The 21993-nt window shown below is 33.2% G+C and overlaps 4 protein-coding genes across 15 annotated transcripts in view; 1 reads left to right on the top strand and 3 right to left on the bottom strand.

Moving 5' to 3' along the window:
- Positions 1-8193, bottom strand: part of cnn (phosphodiesterase 4D interacting protein centrosomin) — a 47555-nt gene extending 39362 nt beyond the window's left edge. For 2 of the 11 annotated variants that reach the window (XM_070109249.1, XM_070109248.1), the window contains exon 1: positions 7872-8190. In XM_070109249.1, coding sequence (XP_069965350.1) covers positions 7872-8083 — 212 coding nt within the window. In that variant the 5' untranslated portion in view covers positions 8084-8190. Of the gene's footprint in view, positions 1-3457; positions 4152-7871 lie in introns of those variants that run through there. The other 9 variants (XM_070109250.1, XM_070109258.1, XM_070109256.1 and 6 more) reach the window with 9 other exon arrangements.
- A 492-nt stretch (positions 8194-8685) lies between these two features.
- Positions 8686-11064, bottom strand: GPHR (golgi pH regulator). The gene is made up of 7 exons (XM_014229731.3): positions 10838-11064; positions 10497-10767; positions 10209-10434; positions 9963-10147; positions 9722-9903; positions 9471-9656; positions 8686-9390 (listed from the first exon to the last, which is right to left on the bottom strand). Exons 1-7 carry the CDS (start codon positions 10877-10879, stop codon positions 9121-9123), a joined length of 1362 nt encoding a protein of 453 aa, XP_014085206.1. The 5' UTR covers positions 10880-11064; the 3' UTR covers positions 8686-9120.
- Positions 11065-11416: 352 nt separating this feature from the next.
- On the top strand, positions 11417-14389 carry LOC106614210 (nischarin). Of its 2 annotated transcripts, XM_014229827.3 has the most exons (6): positions 11417-11514; positions 11579-11863; positions 11922-12155; positions 12239-12370; positions 12439-13234; positions 13319-14389. In XM_014229827.3, exons 2-6 carry the CDS (start codon positions 11654-11656, stop codon positions 13477-13479), a joined length of 1533 nt encoding a protein of 510 aa, XP_014085302.2. In that variant the 5' UTR covers positions 11417-11514; positions 11579-11653; the 3' UTR covers positions 13480-14389. The 2 variants fall into 2 exon arrangements, with proteins under 2 accessions (XP_014085302.2, XP_069965257.1); XM_070109156.1 differs by lacking the exon at positions 11417-11514 and having other exon boundaries at positions 11561-11863.
- On the bottom strand, positions 13837-21731 carry row (relative of woc). The gene is made up of 9 exons (XM_014229794.3): positions 20702-21731; positions 20263-20567; positions 19644-20168; positions 19468-19558; positions 17364-18211; positions 17146-17281; positions 16791-16894; positions 16507-16634; positions 13837-16433 (listed from the first exon to the last, which is right to left on the bottom strand). The coding sequence occupies exons 1-9, from the start codon at positions 21588-21590 to the stop codon at positions 15593-15595; spliced, it is 3867 nt and encodes a 1288-aa protein (XP_014085269.2). The 5' UTR covers positions 21591-21731; the 3' UTR covers positions 13837-15592.
- Between the last annotated feature and the right edge of the window lie 262 nt (positions 21732-21993).

Here is a 21993-nt window from a genome sequence, read left to right on the forward strand (position 1 = left end):
TTGTTTGCTCACATAATTACATACATACATACATACATACATACATACATATTATACATACATATATGTATATGTAGTAATTTGTTTAAATAAACGCTTTGTTTACAAAATATTTTCCTTGTACATATGTATGTGTTCAGCATGCAATATGTAAATTTTCATAACTTTGAGAGTTTCCTTTTGACTACATTCTACACAGAAATCTTTGTAAGCGCAGTAAAAAAGAGTAACAGCAGTGAAAAACTAAATATGTACATACATACATACATATGTTAATAAACACAACCAGCATTCACCCAGAGTTCAGTAGCTCAATAAGGGGCGGTCTGCCCTCGGGCGACGCTTTGAGCATGTGCAGTGGCTGCTGTTGGCACTTTGCTCTGTTATTGCTCCGCTAACTAGTACTCTCATTTTTTACTAACATAAACATTTTTATACATAGCAACTATGTGTGTGTGTAGAAATGTAAATATAATACATATCTATGCAGATACCATTGTATGTACATATGTAACTTTAGTTTTTTTTAAATTTACTTGACTTCACTTTTTTGCTTTATTTTCTTCACTCTTTTTTAAAGTCTGGCCGATACGTTAATCAAATTTAATTGAAATAAATTACAACCGCAGAATGAGTATTTATAAGGGAATTCAGGGATACGCGGAAAAGTAGCACGATAAATGATTAAAAAATGAGTGAATAAAGTAAAGAAAATATGTAAAAACAAAAAAAAAAAACAAGAAACATTGATTTTGATTGCACTGAAGTTATAATACCCTTCACAATTACAGGCGCTCAGTTAATTATATGTCAACTATATGCTATATTAGTGCGATCTGAACAATTTTTTCGAAGATTGTACCGTTACCTTAAACATTAATCAGTGTCGAAATGAAGTATCTCGTCAAATAAAAAAGTTTTCCATAACTTGATTTTGATCGGTCAGTTGGTATGACAGCTACATATATGATATAGTAGTCCGATTACAGCGGTTTCGACAAGTGTCTTGGGGAGAAGGGACATGTGCAAAATTTCAGATCGATATCTCAAAAACTAAAGAACTAGTTCGCGTATATACAGACAGACAGACGAACGTGGCTAAATCGAAGCAGCACGTCATGCTAATCATTTATATATATTTTTTTATAGGGTCTCCGGCGTTTTTTTCTGGCTCCAATATATATTATATCAAATCCTGAAGAGACTTTACAAGTGAAAATCGGTTGCTCGATGCTGGCCTACGAGACCGTATCGAGACCGAAAATTTCTCTTTGAGTTTTTTTTTAACAACATGAGCGCCTTCTGAAGCGTTGTCAACCCTCTAATTGGATTTTAATCCTTCAATTGAGTGAGTATTAGAAGCTTTGCGAATACTACACGACTGAAATCCGAATACTCTTAATTTAAGATTAAAGCGTCTCTGTACAAGAATTATTAAAGCTCAATGGGAAAAATAGACAATATTATTGTTAAACACCTTTGATTATCATCGAATCTATAATACATTTTCGTTTATTAAGTGTTTTATAAGTAGAAAATACTTTGTATGTTAAAATATATTTATTTGTACTACAAGTATTCATAGCATCTCTGGAATATTTATTCATAATACATATTATCAGTCAATCTCTTATAAACAATTTAAATTATCAGAGAAATGCATGAACTCTGAACTTCACTTCCCTGAAGTGACGTTAACATGATTACGAATAGAAACACACACGATTCAATCAAAAATTTGGTTTAAATAAAACCGTGATGTATATTTGAATTTTACTTAACCAACTTTAAGACATTAAGGCACTATGCGATAGAGGGAGATACAGGAAATTAATGGAATTTTGAGTTATACAGATATACATAGAGATCTTGAAATGCTAAGAACTTTTTTACTTTAAACTACTTGGATTGATAATCAACTAAAGATCGAAAACGTATGACGCTTTAGAACAAGTCGTTTTGTGATTTTACTGTTATAATAACAACTAAGAACTGTCATTTGGGGACTGACAGCAAAAAATTGTAGTGGCATGGATAACAAATAAGCATTTTAGGGGATGTCATTCGAAATCGCAATAAAACATTATTTAAGTCAAAAATGGCAGAATATTGAGTGAGTTTATATAATTGAATACATATTAATACACTAAAAAAATCAACAAGTGGTATCAATCAATATCTGCCAAAAAATAAATTTCAATAATTTTCAATATATAATGTATAAACAAAAAGTTTATTAATATCGAAAATTATAAAAAAATATAATATTATATAATTATGTTTTATAAAAGAAAAAATTTCGAAAACTCCAAATTTTTAATATTTTACTGTAGTATATGGAGTTAGTAGTAGAAAAAATAGCAATCTACAACGTTTTACTGTTATATTAATTATACCCTGAACAGGGTACATAAGTACCATATTAAGTTTGCCACGAAGTTCTTAATATACAAAAGGAAACGTCGGAAATCCTATAAATTATATATAAAAATTATCAGCGGTCGAGCTGCGTTGTTGTCCGCCTGTATATACGCGAATTACTGCTAAGAAGAATTTGTCGAAATTCCATACAATTTATCTGATCAAAATCATGTCCTTGTATGGCATACTTTTTATTTGATAAAATATCTTCACGACATTTGGCAGAGATTACTGCCGAAGCTAAGGCTACAACCTCCGCACATATTGCTAGTATATAACATATAGTTGCCATACAAACTGACCGATCAAAATCAAATTAAAGATTTTTATATACACTTTAGTGCTATAAGAAATGCACCTGTGAAGGGTATCGTCAACTTGCAATAATAAATGCATATATTTAGCGTTAATACAATATTTATTAAATGAATAAGAAAACAATAAATGATATGAGCGAATAAATGCAAAAGCACATACATATTATATATAAATTTATACATACATACACATAACTACATGTGCAATGATGTTTACAAAATCGCGTCAAGTGTCAATACAAGAACTATATTATATACATACATACATACATAAATATAGTATATATGCATTAAAGAAATCAGCAATCGCGTAGAGTGGCTGCGTAATAAAAATTATGCCGATTTTGCAACTTCTTAAAATCACATTTTGAAAAACCACAGCATTTTATAATTCAGTAGCACTAAATGCTGACAGTGTTGTTGTAATTAATTTCATATTAAAAAAACTAAATTTAGCAACCCCTTTAGATACATATGAATGTATGTATGTATGTAGCTATGTACGTGCCCTTGCTATCGCACAGCATCCAAACGTCCAACCATTTGTCTATCCATCATACGCTCCCAACACGTACACACACATACACATGCACTATAGCGTGCTCAGCAAAGCGCAAAAGCAAAAGGGGAGGTCAAGAAAGCATTTTTCAGTTTTCAATTCTTCTTGTCACTTGCTGAGCACCAAGCTTATATTTGTTGTTTTTTGGTATTTTTCTTACTTGCCCGCTGATAATTTAAAAGCGGAATTAATTTTTATATTTTCTTTACACAAACTTACACACAAACATACAAGTATGTGTATGTATTTACGAAATTTGTATTTCACTTGTGCGACGTTGAGTCCAGCGACTATTGCTGCAGCTGTGTTATTTTTATAAAAGTTAATTTTTCGATTTTCTTTTTTTTTCACAAATTTTTTTTGTTTTATTTTTTAATTTTTTCCAACACTTTCCACGCGCTTTTCACGTTGGTTTCATTCATACATAGTATATTAATTGGTGTGATTTGAGCGACACTAGGCGCACTTTTAGCCGCCAGCCAGCGGCATCATTCAAGAGATGAAATTCAAAATTGCCAAGCAATAAAATTTTGGGCAATCATAAAAACAAAGACATTTACAGGAGCAATAATAAAACTCGAACGACATAAAAACATAAGAAATTTTCAAAAATTCTACTTTAATGATTCGCGAACAATGTATTCAAATTAAACACAAAAAACAAAAAAACGCGGCGTACATACGATTTTATATAGTGTGATGTATATATGCGATTGCTACTACATATCTCTACAATTATGTGAATATATGTATATTAAGAACATGCGGACGCGCGAACGAATGTAGCAAACACAAACGAAACGTCTAATTAAACCGAAAGAAAGAACGCAACTGAAAATTCAATGTACGAATGTTGCCTCCTGAAGCGTGTGCGCTCACAACTCGGCGCTCGAGCAACACGATAGCCACACTGCAACAATGTGCAAACAAACGTTCGTAAACGCGGAGCAACAAAAACGACAGCGGCAGCAGAGCAAAAATTTTCACGAGCGAGTGAAATTCTATAGTTGCACACATACATGCATAAATAAAAGCGTACAAATGTGTGTGTGGAAAATTTCAGACACAAGCAAAGAACAGATGTCGTTGCCGACAGAGTTTTCCTCGACAATTTACTATATGTGCATATGTGTGTGTGTGTGTTGACTCGTGTGCAAGAGAGGTGGAGGATTGGTAATATTGCATTGTATTGTGCGCCCCTGCAGGGAAATGTTTGCTCAAATAAATTATCAATTCTACTTTGCAATAGTTATCAATACTTATCAAAGGGGGAAGGTGGTTTGTACTAGTCTCATAAGTTATCTATTTTAATGACGACACATTAAAATGCAATACTTATTCATAATAACTCTCGCCAAATTGTGTTTCGAAATAAGCAAAGCGCACAAGAACATGAATTGCGATTGCCAATCGATGGTGAGTTTGAGTATCGATCCCGGTTATGTCAAACCTGCGGATATAGATAATTCCAGGTAGTAGAAAAAATATATAATTAAATTGGAAGTAATAAAAAAAACTCATAATTTATAAAACACATTCAATTTGATGATAAGATCGGCCGAACATGAAGGAAATTTTTCGACATACATATGTACATATTTACTGTGTACGTGTGTACATTCCCCTTTGTACACTCCAATGAGAAAATTTCGAATATTAAATTAAATTAGAATTAATTTCGAATTTTAAATTAAATTAGAATTAATTTCGAATATTAAATTAAATTTGAATTAATTTTGAATTTTCGAATTATATTTGAATGGTCGAATTAAGTTCGAATATTTGCATTATTAATTATAATTGTAATCTGACGGATGAATATAAGGTTTTCGAAATTTCGAAGCTACTCTTTTTCATACGTAAAGCCTGTAATATTGCCTCTATTTTAAACTTAGATTAGGTGCAGTTTACAAAACTTCTTTTAATATGGACTTATATTCGACTAGTTCGAAAATTCGAAGTGTCAAGTTTTATAAAATTATATATTCGAATTAAGTTGTGAAGCATAAATATTTGTAATCTGATGGAGGAATGCAAGGTTTTCGAAATTTCGAAGTTTCAATATTCCATCCAGATAGCTTATAATCTCAATTTGAATTAAGTTTCAAAGTATTAATTATTTGTAATGCAACGAAGAAATGTAAGGTTTTCGAAATTTCGAAACGTCTCTTTTCCATCCGCAATAACTGTTATAGCCTTTATTTTAAGCTTGGATTATATATAGGTTCCAAGACTTTCAATATGGAAATTTAGACTAGTATGAAAGTTCGAAGCTTTAAGTTTTACAAACAAAATTTCTTTTATAATAAATACCGAAACTTTGTCTTTATACAGAATAGAATGCATTTTTATTGTTAGTTTTAAAATTAAAATTAGCGTGTCTTCCCCCTTTCCCCTTTCTTTTAGCTATTTTTTACGTATTTTTGTTAAGAAATATTTCTTGTGAAATAATTGTTTTAAATTGTTTCGCATGTTTTTGTTATTATAGCATAATGGATTCTACAAAAACAAAAAAAAAACAATCAATATGACTTTTTCTCACCGTTTCTCTAGTCACCTGGCCGTGACGTTCTTAGAGGTTAATAACAATAATATTTTTCAATTTAGAAATAACGTTTAAAGTAAATAAATAAAGACGTTAACGTTCCTTATGATACGGTTTTTCTATAACAGATACAAGGAAATTCTCTCCAAATTCGAAATTCTCAATATAGTCAGTTCTATGGCATTTTGTGAGACCAGTTGTTGTAGCGTCAAGAAACAGACCTCAAGTGATTTGGAGGAAAACTGCCGAGTTGACAGTCTGTGGGTTTCGGGTTCGTTCCGGTTACGTTGAATCGACTGTCGTAATAACGCATTTGATCAGACTCGATTTATAAGATATCGACATGCCCTACAAATCTTTGGGAATATTTTACGCTGCTACAACAACAATTTTCATTTCAGTTTTATATTAAGTGTTCTTCAACATTTGCTTCGAATTTCTTTAACAACCCACCTTCCTCAGTTTTCCCTACATAGCCACTTAACTTTCTCCCTGACCATGCATTTGTATTAGTGACGGTGCATGACGTACACACTGCACAAACTACATGAAATGAGCATAATGTAACGGCTGTTTTCACCGTTTAGGGTTGTAATATAGTTGAGCTGCGCTCTAATGCTAGATTACAGAGTTTTCAATGAGAATGGGAAAGAAAATCATATGAGAGCAAACAAATGACGCTAACTTATTTATATATTTTGTTATCAAGTACTGATCGATGAGTTGACGCGTGTTATCTTGTAGAAAAGGTAAGAGTTTATAATAATATTCCATGCATTATGAGAGTGGCGTAAGTGCGAGCGACTGTCGTCAGCAAAATGAAGAAAGAGTGTAATTTATGTTGTAAAATTGTAACCAAAATAAATTGTAAGCCGCAAGCAAAGTAGTGATCAGCGTTATCATTATACTTTTAGTTTTGTAAGTAGTGACCTACATAAACAAAAATCAATTACAAATTTAAATTCGTTTAAAATTCGTTTTATATTACTAAGTTTATCAATTTTTCGGAGCAAATGAAGGATAGTGCACATTTTAATTCAATAGTTTTGCATATATTACTTGTATATTGACATGTGTTTTTATTATTACTTTGATATTAAATTAATATATATACAGAAAAAATTTAATAACGGCAATTTGAGATTGTTCTTAAATATATTCATATTTTTTTATTATTTTATATTTTATTTTATTATTTATTTTTTTTTTCATATTTTACTTTTTTTATTTTTTTATTTAATTTAAATTTTTTGAATTTTACAATAATTTTTTATTTTATTATATTTTTTTTATTTTATTACAATTTTTATTTCATTATTTTTTGTTTGAAGTGAAACATTTGTTTAAGATATTCCTCTATATAATTACGCTTATATAATATTAAATAAATGTTGTGGCTAAAATAAAAAAAATAGAACATTGCTTGACTGACAGCTTTCACCTTCATTTTTGACAGCTATAAAAGTATATTTAAAACAAACGATTTACACACATATTATTAGTCATTTTGCCAAAATCATGAGGAAATTAATATAACTACTCCATTAAAACATTTATTGTACGTTTAAAAGCGAATATTCTTCCACTACACTAACGATTAATATTTGTGTAATCGATTAATCTCGCTTTCTTATAAAATTGAGAAGATGTGATGTGAGGTGACATGCGGTACATATCATACGATATGATGTCGCTATTGACAGCATGTGATGTGGCGATGTGATTGTTTGTACAGTCGATGTGATATCACACCAAAGCTTTTTTAAAAGTATTAAATATGCGAAATTAAGTTATGGAATATGAAGAAACATAGTTTTTAATGGATATTTGAAATATGTGAATCAGAAGTAAAGCATGCGATATTCATTAAATATTGTTCATGTGATCTGGTGAAATTGTGATATATTTTCGAACGAGATGCTTTGAAACAATGTTGTTTATCGTTAAATGGACAACGTAAACTTGTTTTAGTTTGAGTTTGAGAGTTAACTCCAACAGACACTTATTAAACAATTTATCAATTACTTACTCATTTAAACGTTTGGAAAGCGCTTCCGCAATGGTACGCAGCACTTTCGAGTCTACTTCAGCACCACCGTGCTCCAAAAGAAATGATGTCATATTCTGGATCACGCTGATCTCTTCATCTACATCAGGATGCGAGCCGGCAGCAGCTGCTGCATTTACCATTTCAGCATCGGCACGTTCCTTTGAGGAATTCACACGCATATTATCACTCATGTTTACTGCTCTTAAATTGTTTACTTATAACACAAATATAATACTGAAAAGTTTTTAAAATTGCTTGAGAAAATTGTTAAAAGAAACACAAACAAATATTTTAACACAGGTAAAATAAGCGCCAATTGAAATTCAACTGATTTTATGTAAGCGAAATATGCAGATTGTGGATGACAAAAAGGCGAATAAACAGTCGTGCTGCCACTTTTTTTAAATATTGCTAAAGTTGGTCAGTGTGTTATAAAGTGCGACTTGTAATAATGCTGAAATTTTTATAAAAAAAAATTATAACGAAAATTAATAAGAAATCACACCTGTCTATAACAATATGCTGTTTATAATTTTCAATTTGTCAAAAGTTAGTATTGCCAAAATAATTGAGAATTATTAACAGAGAACGTATATAATTCTCATATACTTATGTATAATATGTGTTCCTGACTATGTACATACGTTATATGAAATATATAAGCTTTATTAAAGTTTGTTTGCACTCAGTAAATTCACTTTTTAGAAATAATTTTGTATACAAAGCGTCAGTTATTCTGTTCATGGAAATGCTTTTTGACCTACATAGTACATAATAAAAATCAGCAATGCTCTTCTTGTATACAAATTTAATAGCTTTATTTATTATAAATAATTTCATAAGAATACATGTAGTATGATTGCTTTAAAATAATGAAATATTTTAATGCAATATGCGTTAGCATTGGTAAAATACTTTATTCCGTATTAATCGCATGCGATTTGTGCGTTTGCGGAATAATCCAAATAATCTACTATGTATCACATACAGACATAAAATGGTTTATAGCTTTAGTAGTTTCAGTTAATTATAATAGACTAAGCTTAACAGAATTTACAATTATTCAATTAAATATTTTTGGTTTACTAAATACGAGTACATGTACTTGTACGAAACACACATACATACACATATGTGCTTACTTATAGTTATTGTAACATTATATTACAAAAAGTTTTTTTTTAACTATAAAGAACTTTTTTGTTGTAAATCGTAGGCAAATTTTTCACTAATCTATGCTGGCATCATATTTCGGTTTCTGAGATAAATATAGTACTAATATAGTGCTCAGTGCACTAACCAGGAATATAACATCAAACCAACGATGATAGAAATTAAAATGCAGACTTCCTAGAACTTCGGTAATTATAACACGATATTCGGCAGGCAAGTTCATACGCATCAGTAGAACTGAGGAGCAGAAGTACATGCCCATTATTTGCGCCATTATTAACACAATAATGTTTGATGATTTACTAGACGAAATTCTGTAGAAAAACTGTTAAGAGAAGAGCAAAAAATATACTTTTAGCAAATAAAAAAATATATATATATGTATATTAAAAATGCCTAAATAACCTTCGTCAATGTCAACAGCAAACCACGTATGGACGTCACGACAATACAGCCAACAAGTAAAAAGGATATATGTTGATTCCAGAAAGCAAGATCTATATCGAAGCCACACCAATGCACGGCAATCTCTAGGCCGCGTGTAACAGGATCTTTACGACCCACACGGTCAAATATAATATTAACCGTGCACTAGGTAAATAAGTAATAGTGATTATTAAATTTAATGTGTTAAATGTATTTACAGCTTTACTCACAATAAAAATCTTATACAGACAGTATATGCTGAAAAAGTGTCCCAAAACATTAAAATATCTACCCTGCAACGTTTGCGACCACCTTTGGCGTTCTTGCATATTTTTCATAGAATTGATTTCCATGAAAAGCTGACGCATCAGTTCCTCTAAGCCGTAAATCTCTAAACGCAGTTGGCCAATATCTATAGAAATCGATTATATAAATAATAAAAGAAATTGCCAAATTTGTATAAATTCAAACCTTGACCACTGCTATCCAAACGATTAACTGCCGAACTTAATATATTCCATAAACCTTTCTTGTTTTGGGTTTCTTTCTTGCGCCTATGCATTTCAAGCGCAATGCGCTTCTTTTTCGCTACAATCATATCGACTGTTAGCTGTAAGCGCCGTTCCAAATTTATAATGTCACTTTGCGAGACAGGTCTGTAAATAAAAAAGTATAATGAAAGAATATGTAAACTAATAGAAAACATCCAGAACTTACTTTATAAAATAAGTCATGCTTTGGTATGGGCAGTTAACCGCACCAAAACCAGACAGTACAGCCATCACGGTTACACCAATTACGCCAATACGCGATACACCTTGTTCGATGGTGAAAATTCCATGTGAAACGCTCAGCAGTGGGAATGGATCACCAATTTTCCAGAGCCCATATAGAAATACGAACCAACAGAGTACGGTCAATATACGCACCGCTTTGTCAGATACTGAAGTAGTATGCAAAGCAAAATGATTACAGTAATTCTAGTATATAACCGCAGAAACTTACCAAAAGATAAACTATGTATCACGGAATATAAAATGTATAGTGGTATAACAGCTATTACCATGAGTAGTAACAGCGTTAAACCCAGACGCCAGTGGAAATAACGTGAACTCGATTCTAGCACGCCCAAAATCTCGAATATTATCAACTCAAACATCGTGAGCGAGAGTGCAAAGCACACCGAAAATATGAGTTGTACGGAAATGTGTCGTATTTCATAGTTCTTAAATAGTTGTTTCATAAAAAATAGCCAGCCTCCAGTAAAGAACAGGATCTGTAAGTAAAATTGTTTACATTTTAAAGAAAATGTATATAATTAATAAAAAACGTAATTGGTTGCCCACCTGCGATACGAACACGATTATACAGTCTTCAAAAAATGCCATACCGCTGTGGTATTTGTGAATGCTTTAATATTTAAAATCTTATTACACTTTTCGTCTATTTAGTACCATTTTTTATTTTACGAAATATACATTAAAATAGAAAATTGCAGATTTTTTTTAATAAACGTAAAAGCCGGAAAGAGCCAACAAATCACAAATGGCAAAAAAACAGATGTAAACAAATGTTGCCTGACAGCTGTGTGAAATAAAGTGACCAGTTGCTCAAAATGCATAAAAATTGTTAATGAAAAAATTGCGATTGGCTCAGTTGTAGCTTTTTAAATATATATATTCAAACTTTAATTTAAATACATTAACAAACTTTTTATTCTTACACTTGCATTTTCAAATAAATATGTATAAGCTACTGAAAACGATTTCGTATAAGTTGCAGTTTTATTAATTTTGTATACCAAAGCAGAGAACGTATATCATAATAATATACGTTCTCTGATCAAAGCTAACAGTTTGGAAGCTATTGCAATTTATACGCCCCCCTATTGAACAGCTGCTTGCTCATACGTTCCAAGACATCGAAATTTGTCTGTCTGGTTTTTCTCACTCATCATAATAAAAAAAGAAAGTGTAATTTAATTAACTCGTCTCGTTTAGGTGTACAAGTATAAATTGCTATTGTAAGTGTTTACTAAATTGTAAAATTGAAAAAAAGATGACTAATTAAGTGTACACGTTACGTAGCATGGTACTGCAGGTTTCCGCATACAAAAACTTAAGAGTTAATTAAGTAAATTTGGTTAAGCAAAAATATTAAAGATGTCCTGTTACTTCCGACAAAACGCCGATACACACGTAACTATACCAAAATATATAGAATCGTCCACTGGCGTTGTGTATTATGATATCAAAGTGCGCGTACATCAGGTGGAGTGGCTGGTAGAACGACGTTATCGTGACTTTGCGCAGCTGCATGATAAACTAGTTGATGAAATCGCAATCTCAAAGAAATTACTACCACCAAAAAAGGTAAATGTAGGCATTAAAAATCCATGTTAAACCAAATAAGTTGAAGATTTCGTTCCAGCTGGTCGGCAACAAAAACCCTGCATTTCTAGAGCAACGACGTGAACAGTTGGAGAAATATTTGCAGGAATTGCTTGTATTCTTTCGCATACAATTACCACGCGTATTGGCGGAATTCCTGGATTTTAATAAATACGACATAGTCTACCTGCTGCAGGACTTGGCAAAATTATTTAATGAATCTGGAAGCACGCTTTTAAGCTCGAAAAAAGCGTTTAACTTCTCTGCACTAGAGGTATTTTGAATGACCTTGTGCTAAAACTTGTTGCTTTATATGTGTATTTGTATTTAAGTTTATGTTATATTTTTGCATAACAGGTTTATGCGATAAGTGAGCGCTTGTGTCTGCCCTGTCCACCGGAGAATATCGAACAACGCGGTAAATTTGATTTTTCGCATGTGCTTGACTTTTGTACACAGCTGGAGGTGCTCATTGTGACGCCCGTTAAGGTAAACAATCTTATTTTTAATATACTTATAACATTACCATATAATAAAATGGTATACTACGCCACCAGGATAATACTTCCTTCAACAACGACTACAATACGGTGGATGTGCCTATCGAACGTAGTAATATTATACCCAAGAACCTTCGTTTCACTCTCAATGCATTCCGTAACGTTAAGGTACTCAAATTCCATGGCCTGTCCACGGAGAACATTGTCGATATTGCGTTACTAAAGCCAACTATGCAAACTATTTGCGTACATAGCACAACGATGACACACATTAATCAAATACTTATGTGTGACAACATACACAGAGATACATTTGCGGCTATAACAACAACAACAGCGTCAGATGCTATCTCTTACACCTCAAATAGTTCAGCGGCTGCACAATCATTGTCGAACAGCAGCTGCTGCACTGATGCGCCCATTTCAGTTAACCTACCATACATGAAAACAGATTGGTCTAATCTCGCCGATCTCGATTTGACGGGCAATCTACTAACACAAATTGACGCCAGTGTACGTACGGCGCCGAAACTACGTACACTAATATTAGATCAGAATCGTATACGTGCCGTACAAAACCTTGCTGAACTGTCACAATTGCAGACGCTGTCGCTGTCGGTAAATCTAATAGCCGAATGCATTGATTGGCATTTAGAATTAGGAAATTTAGTTACGTTGAATTTGGCGCAAAATCGTTTAAAAAAGCTAAGTGGTCTGCGTAAATTACTTTCATTGATAAATTTGGATTTGAGTTGTAATCTAATTGATGATCTCGAGGAAGTGGATTGTGTAGCACGTCTGCCGATATTAGAGACATTACGTTTGACCGGTAATCCATTAGCGGGCAGTGTTGGTGAGTCTGCTTAACACACATACATGCATAAATCAATAACAAAAATGAAAAAGAAACGAAATAATTATAATTTTTCTCTACTAGACTACCGTCCACGCGTATTGTCACGCTTTCACGAGCGTGCCGCTGAAATCTCACTCGACAGCGAACGTGGCACACAAAAGGAGCTCGACACAGCGCTTGTGCTGTCGGCGTTGTACATATCGAAAATGCGTCAATTGAGTAATAGTAGTAGCCAGCGTTAGTGTGCGCGTTACAGGTATGATGCCAAATACGTGAAAAAAGCCAAACTGCATAGAGTACCTCAAAGTAGACTACGCTTATGACGAACAGCAAGTAGCAAAATTAACACAAAAAAAAAAAAAAAAAAAAAAAAAACTAGCAATATTATATAATATGTTTATGTTGGCCAATGTGTCACAACGTTTGCTCAAAACTTGTATACGAATGTTTTTAAAACAATTTTATGCCCACCACGTTGCATATACATTCCCTATATCTATTATTTGTTGCTATTTACGCGTGTGCAATAACTTATTTCTAGCCAACAGACGTACTCATATTTACAAAAAACTTGGTTTAAAAAAAAAAAAGTATTAAAATTATTTTTTAAACAAATTTATTCAAATTTTAAAGAACAAATTTTGTTCACATTGAATTGGCGCCTACGTTAGTTAGCCACGTTAGCAAATCCAACGTAGCGTGGTCATTCGTGCGCTTGCGCTTTACAATATCTCGTTAGATGCTTTCAAATAAATGTGCTACAAGTTTAGTTATATATATATGCACATGCATACATGATTAAATTCTGCTTAAAATTTTTATGATATATACTTTTTGAGGAATTTTGATGCAATTTAATTTGGTATATATGTATGTATGTTATTGTTGTAGTTTATATTTCTTAACTGTAGATATATACTATATGTATAATAATTTTATGTATTTCTATAAATGTATGCAATCACTGTTTTACTTTTATTGGACTACACATTTATGCGTATATATTTGTTTTCCACAATTATTCTCGTCCGTACATAAATATATCGTGTACTTTGTATATATGTATATTATTATACTTATGTTGTATTTATTTAGCATTGAACAATTTTTTGCTTATTTAAAAATAAAATATGCACTTTTGCTAAACAATAACCGACGAAGTTTCAAGCAAAATACAAATCTGAATTAATTTAAAAGTGTACCACAAACTAGGCGATAGATTGTAAATATATTTGTATGTATACATATGTTACATATATAAATCAACTTTAGTATAAAAAAAAAACCAAAAGCATTTACGAGACCATTGCAAGTTTTAGGGATATTCACTATGTAGTTAACGGTATAAATGTTGCGCATATTGCTTTTACGACTTTACTTTATACTTTATAGCAGTTTAAGAAAATATTGTTTTTCACATATATTTAAGTGTAAATAGCACATTGCTAGTAGCAGCAATATTTCTTTATTTTGATTTTGGTAAATTACTATCGCTAAATATTTTATTTTATTTTTTTTTTTTAAGTTAGAGGTTTTCACGAAGCTCAAGCTTGTTTATTTTATTTACACAGAGTTTCAAACAATGCATAAAAAAATAAAATAATTTTTTTTTTGTTTGAATTCGAATCCCAAAATCGGTATTAAATATTGAAAGTAAAAATTAGATTTTCAATATTTAATACCGATGAAACATTTTTTAACTAAAAAATTCACAACCCTGCATATGCATAAAAAAATTATAAAGTATACAGATTTCAGTAGAAAAACGCACACGAAAATTTAAAGTTCTAAACAATCATTAACTGTCGGCTAAAGTGCCGGTTAATTATACAACAGCGCTACCAGAGCTTTCTATTAAAGTTTCTATGAGGCCAAATTGACACTTGTGTACGGTGTGTATGTGTTCATTTACGCGCTAATTGGAATTTCGATAGCCGTGACTTGCTGGCTATTTTTTAAATGTAAACAAACAATAAAAACAGCTGTTATAGACAGCACGCAAATAGCTTCGTGAATAGCTCCAAAATTATTTTGATAATATCGATATTTATAGGTGAAGATGAGACAAATTTAATTTCGATTATTAATTCATTTTAACTACAATCTAAAAAATATTGCAAAAGAAAAATGTGCAACATTTGTAGTGTAACTGCAAAATGTAATACATATTATTACGTACCACATTTTGCAACAAACTCTTATACAAGTATAGTGTTGATGCTTGAAATATGTATGCATCATCTGAATATCCCTAACAAACTTACTGTTGTTTTTAGTAATCAATTCGTCACTTTGCGCTACTCAATAGCTTTGCCACGGCAACGTGTAGTCACGTTGGCGCTGTTTCATTCGTTTTCATTGCTGTTGGTTATGCTGATGCTGCTGTTGTTGTTGTTGTTGCATCATTTGATGATAGTGCTGTTGCTCAGCAGCTGCCACCGCATCAAACATAGGCGTGTGCACTTCACCCAGAAATTGTGGCGTTGCTGGCGGATTGGGATCGGCCAGCTCACCAATTAACGGCATATCAATGTCGGATGTATTGAGCGCATGCTGTTGCTCTGGCTGCCCAAAACCGATGTGATATTGTGCCGCCTGTACATCGCCACTATCAACCAAATGGCTGCCATATGCCGTTGCGGCTTGTTGATCTACAACGTCTGTGTTATCGAGTGTCGCCGGTGCTTGTTGCTGCGGCTGCGGCTCCTGTTGCTGCTGCACATTGTTGCCATCCAATAAAGGTGTGGCCTCCATTTCACCAAATTGTATTGGTTGCACGGCATCGGTATCCATGGCCGTTTGAGGTGCTTGCAATTCGGTTGGTTCTACTACTGCGGTAACGTCAGCTTCGGTCGCAGTGTTGCTGGCTTGTTCGCCAACTTGTTCATCACCTTCGGCACCCGATTCACCATCGCGTCGCACTAAACCCAACATATCTAACATATTGCGTTTGACAGTGTTCTCTTGGGCAGCCTCCACTGAGGCGTATGCCGATTTTTGACCACATGTGGCCAAATGATGTGCCATCTTATTGCCAATCGATGTGGAGAAGCCGCAAATGCAGTGCATTTCATTTGGTAGCGGCAATTCCATAACTTCATGTGCAACACTACCGCCGCTGCACTCGGCTGCATGCTCGAAGACAGCACGTTCACAACACGATTTATAATTACATTTATTGCATTTCAAAATGCCACTGAAATGTTGAAAGTGTGACATAATGTGTGATTTAAAATTTGTACAAGCATTAAGGAAAACAACGAAAGTACCTGAAATGTTCTTCGCTAAGAATTTCAGAGTTACACTCTGCACAAATGGAACCATCAATGAAGGCAAAGAACTCGCCGAGTTTCGAAACTACAGTGTAGGGTAGTGGTTCCCGGTGATGACTGCGTATCTGTAATTGGTAAGAAATTAATTATTATATTTTTTTATACTGTGAAAAGGGTATAATAAATTTGCCACGAAGTGAAGGGTATTAAAGCTGCGGTACGGCCGAAGCTAACATTTTACTTGTTTTTTTGATAATTTCACTTTCGTCGTGTTTACATACCTTCGGTGGTGCAATAAGCATAGAGTTGGCGAGCAGTGGCTGCACCTTTTGAGTACTCTTCAAAAGGCTAGTGTGATGGTTGGCTGAGTGTTGCTTCAATGCACCTGAAAATACAAGGCGTTAAAATTATTTAAAAATAAATAAAAAAAAAATTTTAATTAGAAAAAAAATTTTTTTTTTTAATTAAAAAATTAAAAACTTAGAAAAAAAAATTAGAAAAAAAAATTTAAAAAATTAGAAAAAAAAATTTAAAAGATTAGAAAAAAAAAATTTTTTTAATTAAAAATAAAAAAATTAAAAAAATCAAATACAATGAAATATAAACTGAAAATTCTAAAAAATTGTCAACACTTACCCTTTTCAATAAAGCTGAGCGCACACTTTTGGCAGCGCAACTGTATATCCTTCTTGTTAAGATGGGCACGAAGATGCATGTAATAGTTTTCGATGTTAGAAACGCTAACACGTCCTTTATACGAGAAGCGGAAAATCTGTAATTGCCAAAGAGTAAACAAATAAAAACCAAAATTTTTTTATGTCATTTAAAAAATTCAAGCTTTTTGCTCTACTCACATCCAAACAGAATGGACATTGCAAGAAATTCTGACTTTTATGATCATCATAGAAATGACGCACTGCATCACGATGTGAAGATGAACGATAGCCACACGCCTGACAAGCATATGGCAATTCCAACATATTGTGCATCTTCTGCAAATGCACCGTTAAATGATGCAACGAATTGAAGCGTTGCTGACAAATCAAACAGTGATAAGAAGCCGATGCTGCTGACTTCGTTTCGAGTGGATGCATAATTTGATTGTGTTTGGTGAGCACCGACTCGCTGGGATGTTTATCCAGGCAGAATAGACATTGGAATTGATGATCCTTATCGGCAATTATATGTGAGACTAAATGAGTTTGTAGCTTCTCATTTGAATCGAATGATTCGTTAAGATCGCAAATGGGGCAATCAACATTGGTGGCCTCAACAACAACACCATCGTCATTCTTGTAAGGAAAACACTCGAAATTTACATCCAAACCATCGCGTACACCATAGTACAATTCCTCAATACCTCTTAAATCGTCATCAACATCCTTTTCCTTTTTTACCTTGGCCTCGACAAGCAGTTTCTTGCTAGAACTGAGCTCGGACTTATTGTTAGATGAATGATATTTAGAGGATGAAGACTTTGTCGCTGGTGGCGCTTTGCTCGTTGACGAGCTATTATTTTTTGTGGAGGATTTTTTCGTTTCTGCCTTGTAATCATCAGCAGTAGCAGCAGCAGCTGCGTGACGTCCGCGACGACCACTTGTAACTGGCGATGAAGTGTCATGGCGTGTTGTATCGGGTTTCTCCTTCTTAATAGATTTCAAATTGACTTTGACCGGTTGAACGTAATCAGCTTCGTTGATGGCTGTAAGCAAGATTAAAGTAAAATAAAATTTAATAGAAATTTAGAAAATATTATCAACACTAGTTATTGTAGTCTTAACTGCTTTAGCGGTTGAAATTCAAAAATAGTTGTGGTAAGCTAGAGAGAACACTGTAGATGCACTTTGCATCTGAAGAACTAAATATTGTTGTAAAAAAAATTCTGAGTTTGCAAAAATCTTTGTTTGTTAGCTAAACTTCTAGTTTGATCTGCAATAATTCCTATTATTTACATATTTATTTCCTAAACAAAAACAAATTGTTTGCCCTTATAGCTCAACAGTTATTTTGATTAACAAATTTTGCGTTAAAATCGCATACAAAAAGCATAATACCACAAGCTAAGTATGTTTTCTAAGATTTTCTATGAAGACTTTTTTAACAATCACAACTTTTAAATCCAAGAGTAAATATCGTCAATGCACCAAAAATAAAAATAGAAAAGCTTGTCTTGTTTGTTTAGTTTTTAATAAAACAAGAATTTTATTTAAAATCAAATAGCCATTATTTTAACTTCACTACACTTATTTATAAATAAGATATTATGCTTTTTGTATATAAATACGACTTAATTTTTTTTTTTTTATTACATAGCAATTATGCAACGTGAACAATATTGAAGGTTTTTTCCAAAATGAAGTGAAAAAACATAGTAACAATTAAAGACTGGGCAAATTATTAAAGTTTAGCATTGTATGCAAATCTAAGGTAACACTTTTTTGTAACAAAAATTGTTTTTTTTTTGTTTTTTTGTTTTGGAATGAAACCTTCAAGCAGCACACACTAAGATTATAATGTTTAGCACAAATTATGAAATTTTTAAGTAATTGAAATTATTTAATGAATTTGTACTCTAAATATGAAAATATTTTAAAGAAATATCGTAACATATAACGTTGCAACAATTTTCGCTCAATCAAAATGTAATGACAAAACATTATACTGCTCTTGCGAGTGGTACTTAGCAACTAGTTGAGGTATAAGGCCTGAGGTTTAAGCACATTAGCAAAAACTAAGACATGATTTAGCAATAAAAACTTGCATCTTGCGGCTTTAAACGAGCGCTGCAACGAAGAAATAAAAATAAATAAAATGTATACATTAGTCAAATAAAAAATATTAAATATTATTCCAAAATGAATTGCAGCATATATACGTCCTGGCGTTACTGCCGCCAAAACATTTGTGCAAATGTTAAAAAATAGTCGCCATCCTTAAGTGCTAAAATTGGGTACTAACGTTTTTTCAACCGTTTTGGTGTTGTATTTGCTGGTGTCTCTCTATAATTGGCTGGCAGCACGCTCCAATCTTTGAAGGGATTCGTTGCAACCTGTTTGAAATATATTTATATGTAAATAATGAATTTGTGTTGTTATAGCATGTTTAGGCGCACAAATTATGCACACACTACGCACCTGATACAGGCGTTGCGTCAGCGTTTCGTTAGTGTTCATACGCGTCTGCTCTGCAATATGTGAGGTTATGTTGTTGAAAGCCTGCAATGCATATGTGCCGAATTGTTCACGCCAAACTAATTCATCCAAAAATTGTTGTATCATTTGACGCGACAGCAGTGACAAAGTATTCTGAAACATACGTGGCACAATGCGACGCAAGTAATCCATAACGGCAGAGTTGGTGTGCTTGGCAGAGCTATCGGTTGCGGCAGCTTGTATGATGTTTTTGAAGCCCATGGAGTATAGTGTCATTTTATCAACAGTTAAATCGATGCAAATAACACTGTCTTTATGTACCCAACGTTGCAGTGGTTCGAGAATAGTCTGGAAACGTTTTTTATAATTGCGATCAGCATCGGATACCGGTTCTACAGCACGTAGTCGTATGGTTTTCTCTGCGTAATCAAGAACACCTAAAACCTCAACTTTCACTTGACGCTGTTGGCCATCCTGCGATGTGGTGCCCAACGAGATAACACCAACCTTTAAAATACGTATATAAGTATACATTTATGCAGAATGAAATTTTGCAACATTTTTAAAAGCAAATATTTTTACAATAATAATTTTAAGTTACCTCTACAAATCGTTCTGGTCCGCCTAGCTTTTTACATTTTTGATGCACTGCCAAAGTGCAAATTGCACGCAGCCAAGTGTAAACACCCTTAATATACACATTGTCTACCTTCACCCACTGTACGACGTTTTGTATGTTTGTCTGACAAGACCAATGATATATTAATTTGAGTATGCATGAAGGTGGGTGTGGTGCGCCTTCAAATATGGAACCGTGGAATACAGAAACAAAACGCATTGGACAGCATTCACTAATCCAAACATAACCGCCGGTGTAGGGAAACTTTGTGGCATCAGAATAAACACCTGTGAAATAAAGAGTTAAGATTTTATAGAATAAAAATTTCTTCTCAAATTAATATTTTTTTTTTTAACAAATTTCATTAAGTATTATATATTAATATATTTTTAACTTTTTACAAATATTGCAATAAACTCACCCAATTTTAACTCATTTGAACGATGATTTGCGCACTTTTGTTCTGCTTTTAACAGACCCTCTTGTATAAGCCATTCAGTGAACTTATTTGGCGTCAACATCAGCACCAACTTTACCTTTGAATCCAACTTGCTACGTGTAATTGACATATCTTTGACTTTGAGCCAAGGTTTGGCCAACACCACCAAAGATGGGAATGTTTTGCCTTGCAGTTTAGTTTCTTTACCTTGATCTTTGCCGTCTTTGCCATCTTTACCATCCGTACCGATAACCAAACCACCAACGGAACTAATTTCTGAAGGCTTGAAATTTGTTGGCGGTGTTGTAGGTGATCCGCCTTTATCTCCTTTACCTGGTGTTGTTGCTTTTCCGGTTGTACCTGCTTTCCCACCTTTACCAACTATGCCTGGCGAACTGGAGGGCTGCAAGCCCTTTTGTCCTTTAAGTCCCTTTGTACCGTTACCAGCTGTACCACTAGCAATAGGCGTTAAACCTTTTTTGCCTGCAGCTACAGCAATTCGTTTCGCTAATGGCACATCGTCCTCCTCTTCATCCGAAGATTCTAAATATACAAAGTTTGATGGTCGTTTGCGCGCTCCACCGCGTGTGCCGCCCCCTGGCGTTGAAGGTGCGTCAACTTTAGCGGGTTTTTTCGGTGGTAATGTGACCTCTTTTAATTCCTGTAATACTTTACCCTTAAATGAATACGCCTGAAATACCTGTCCATTAAAAAGCTCACGGCCCTCATTGCTAGTCAATGCCGATTTTAATGCACTTTTAATTGCATTGTGCTCGTTGGTCACCTTCTCATATGCAGCTAATTGTGCAGGGGATAACTCCTCGACCCAGCATTCTAATTCTAAGCTTATATCACTTTTGGTTACGCGCATTTTTCTTCTTGGCAAGCTAAACGCGTTTTTAAATGTTAAAAATCCAAGTTTTCTATTCAATTTATAATTATATTTTCACACGCAACAACTCAATTCGTCTGATAAAAATTTTCACATAGAGAAAAATGGCGATGGCGGCGTTGCTATGCTGACGTTGCCAATACTACGGAAAGTAATGGGATTAAAAACAGAGAGATTAATGGGAGTAAATATTGGATGATGACACTTAAATAAAAATGAATAATATATGGGTGCAACAAAGATGAAATATATATATAAATAGAATACTAATTATAAAGCTTATCATAAAATTTTATTTAACAATATATGTCTTCTTGGTGAAAAATCTTATTTACTTTGATATGACTAGATACTGGAAACAGTCCGTTTAAGTAAAAAAATA

The sequence above is a fragment of the Bactrocera oleae genome, chromosome 4 (assembly GCF_042242935.1).
Source record: "Bactrocera oleae isolate idBacOlea1 chromosome 4, idBacOlea1, whole genome shotgun sequence".
Lineage (NCBI taxonomy): Eukaryota > Metazoa > Arthropoda > Insecta > Diptera > Tephritidae > Bactrocera > Bactrocera oleae.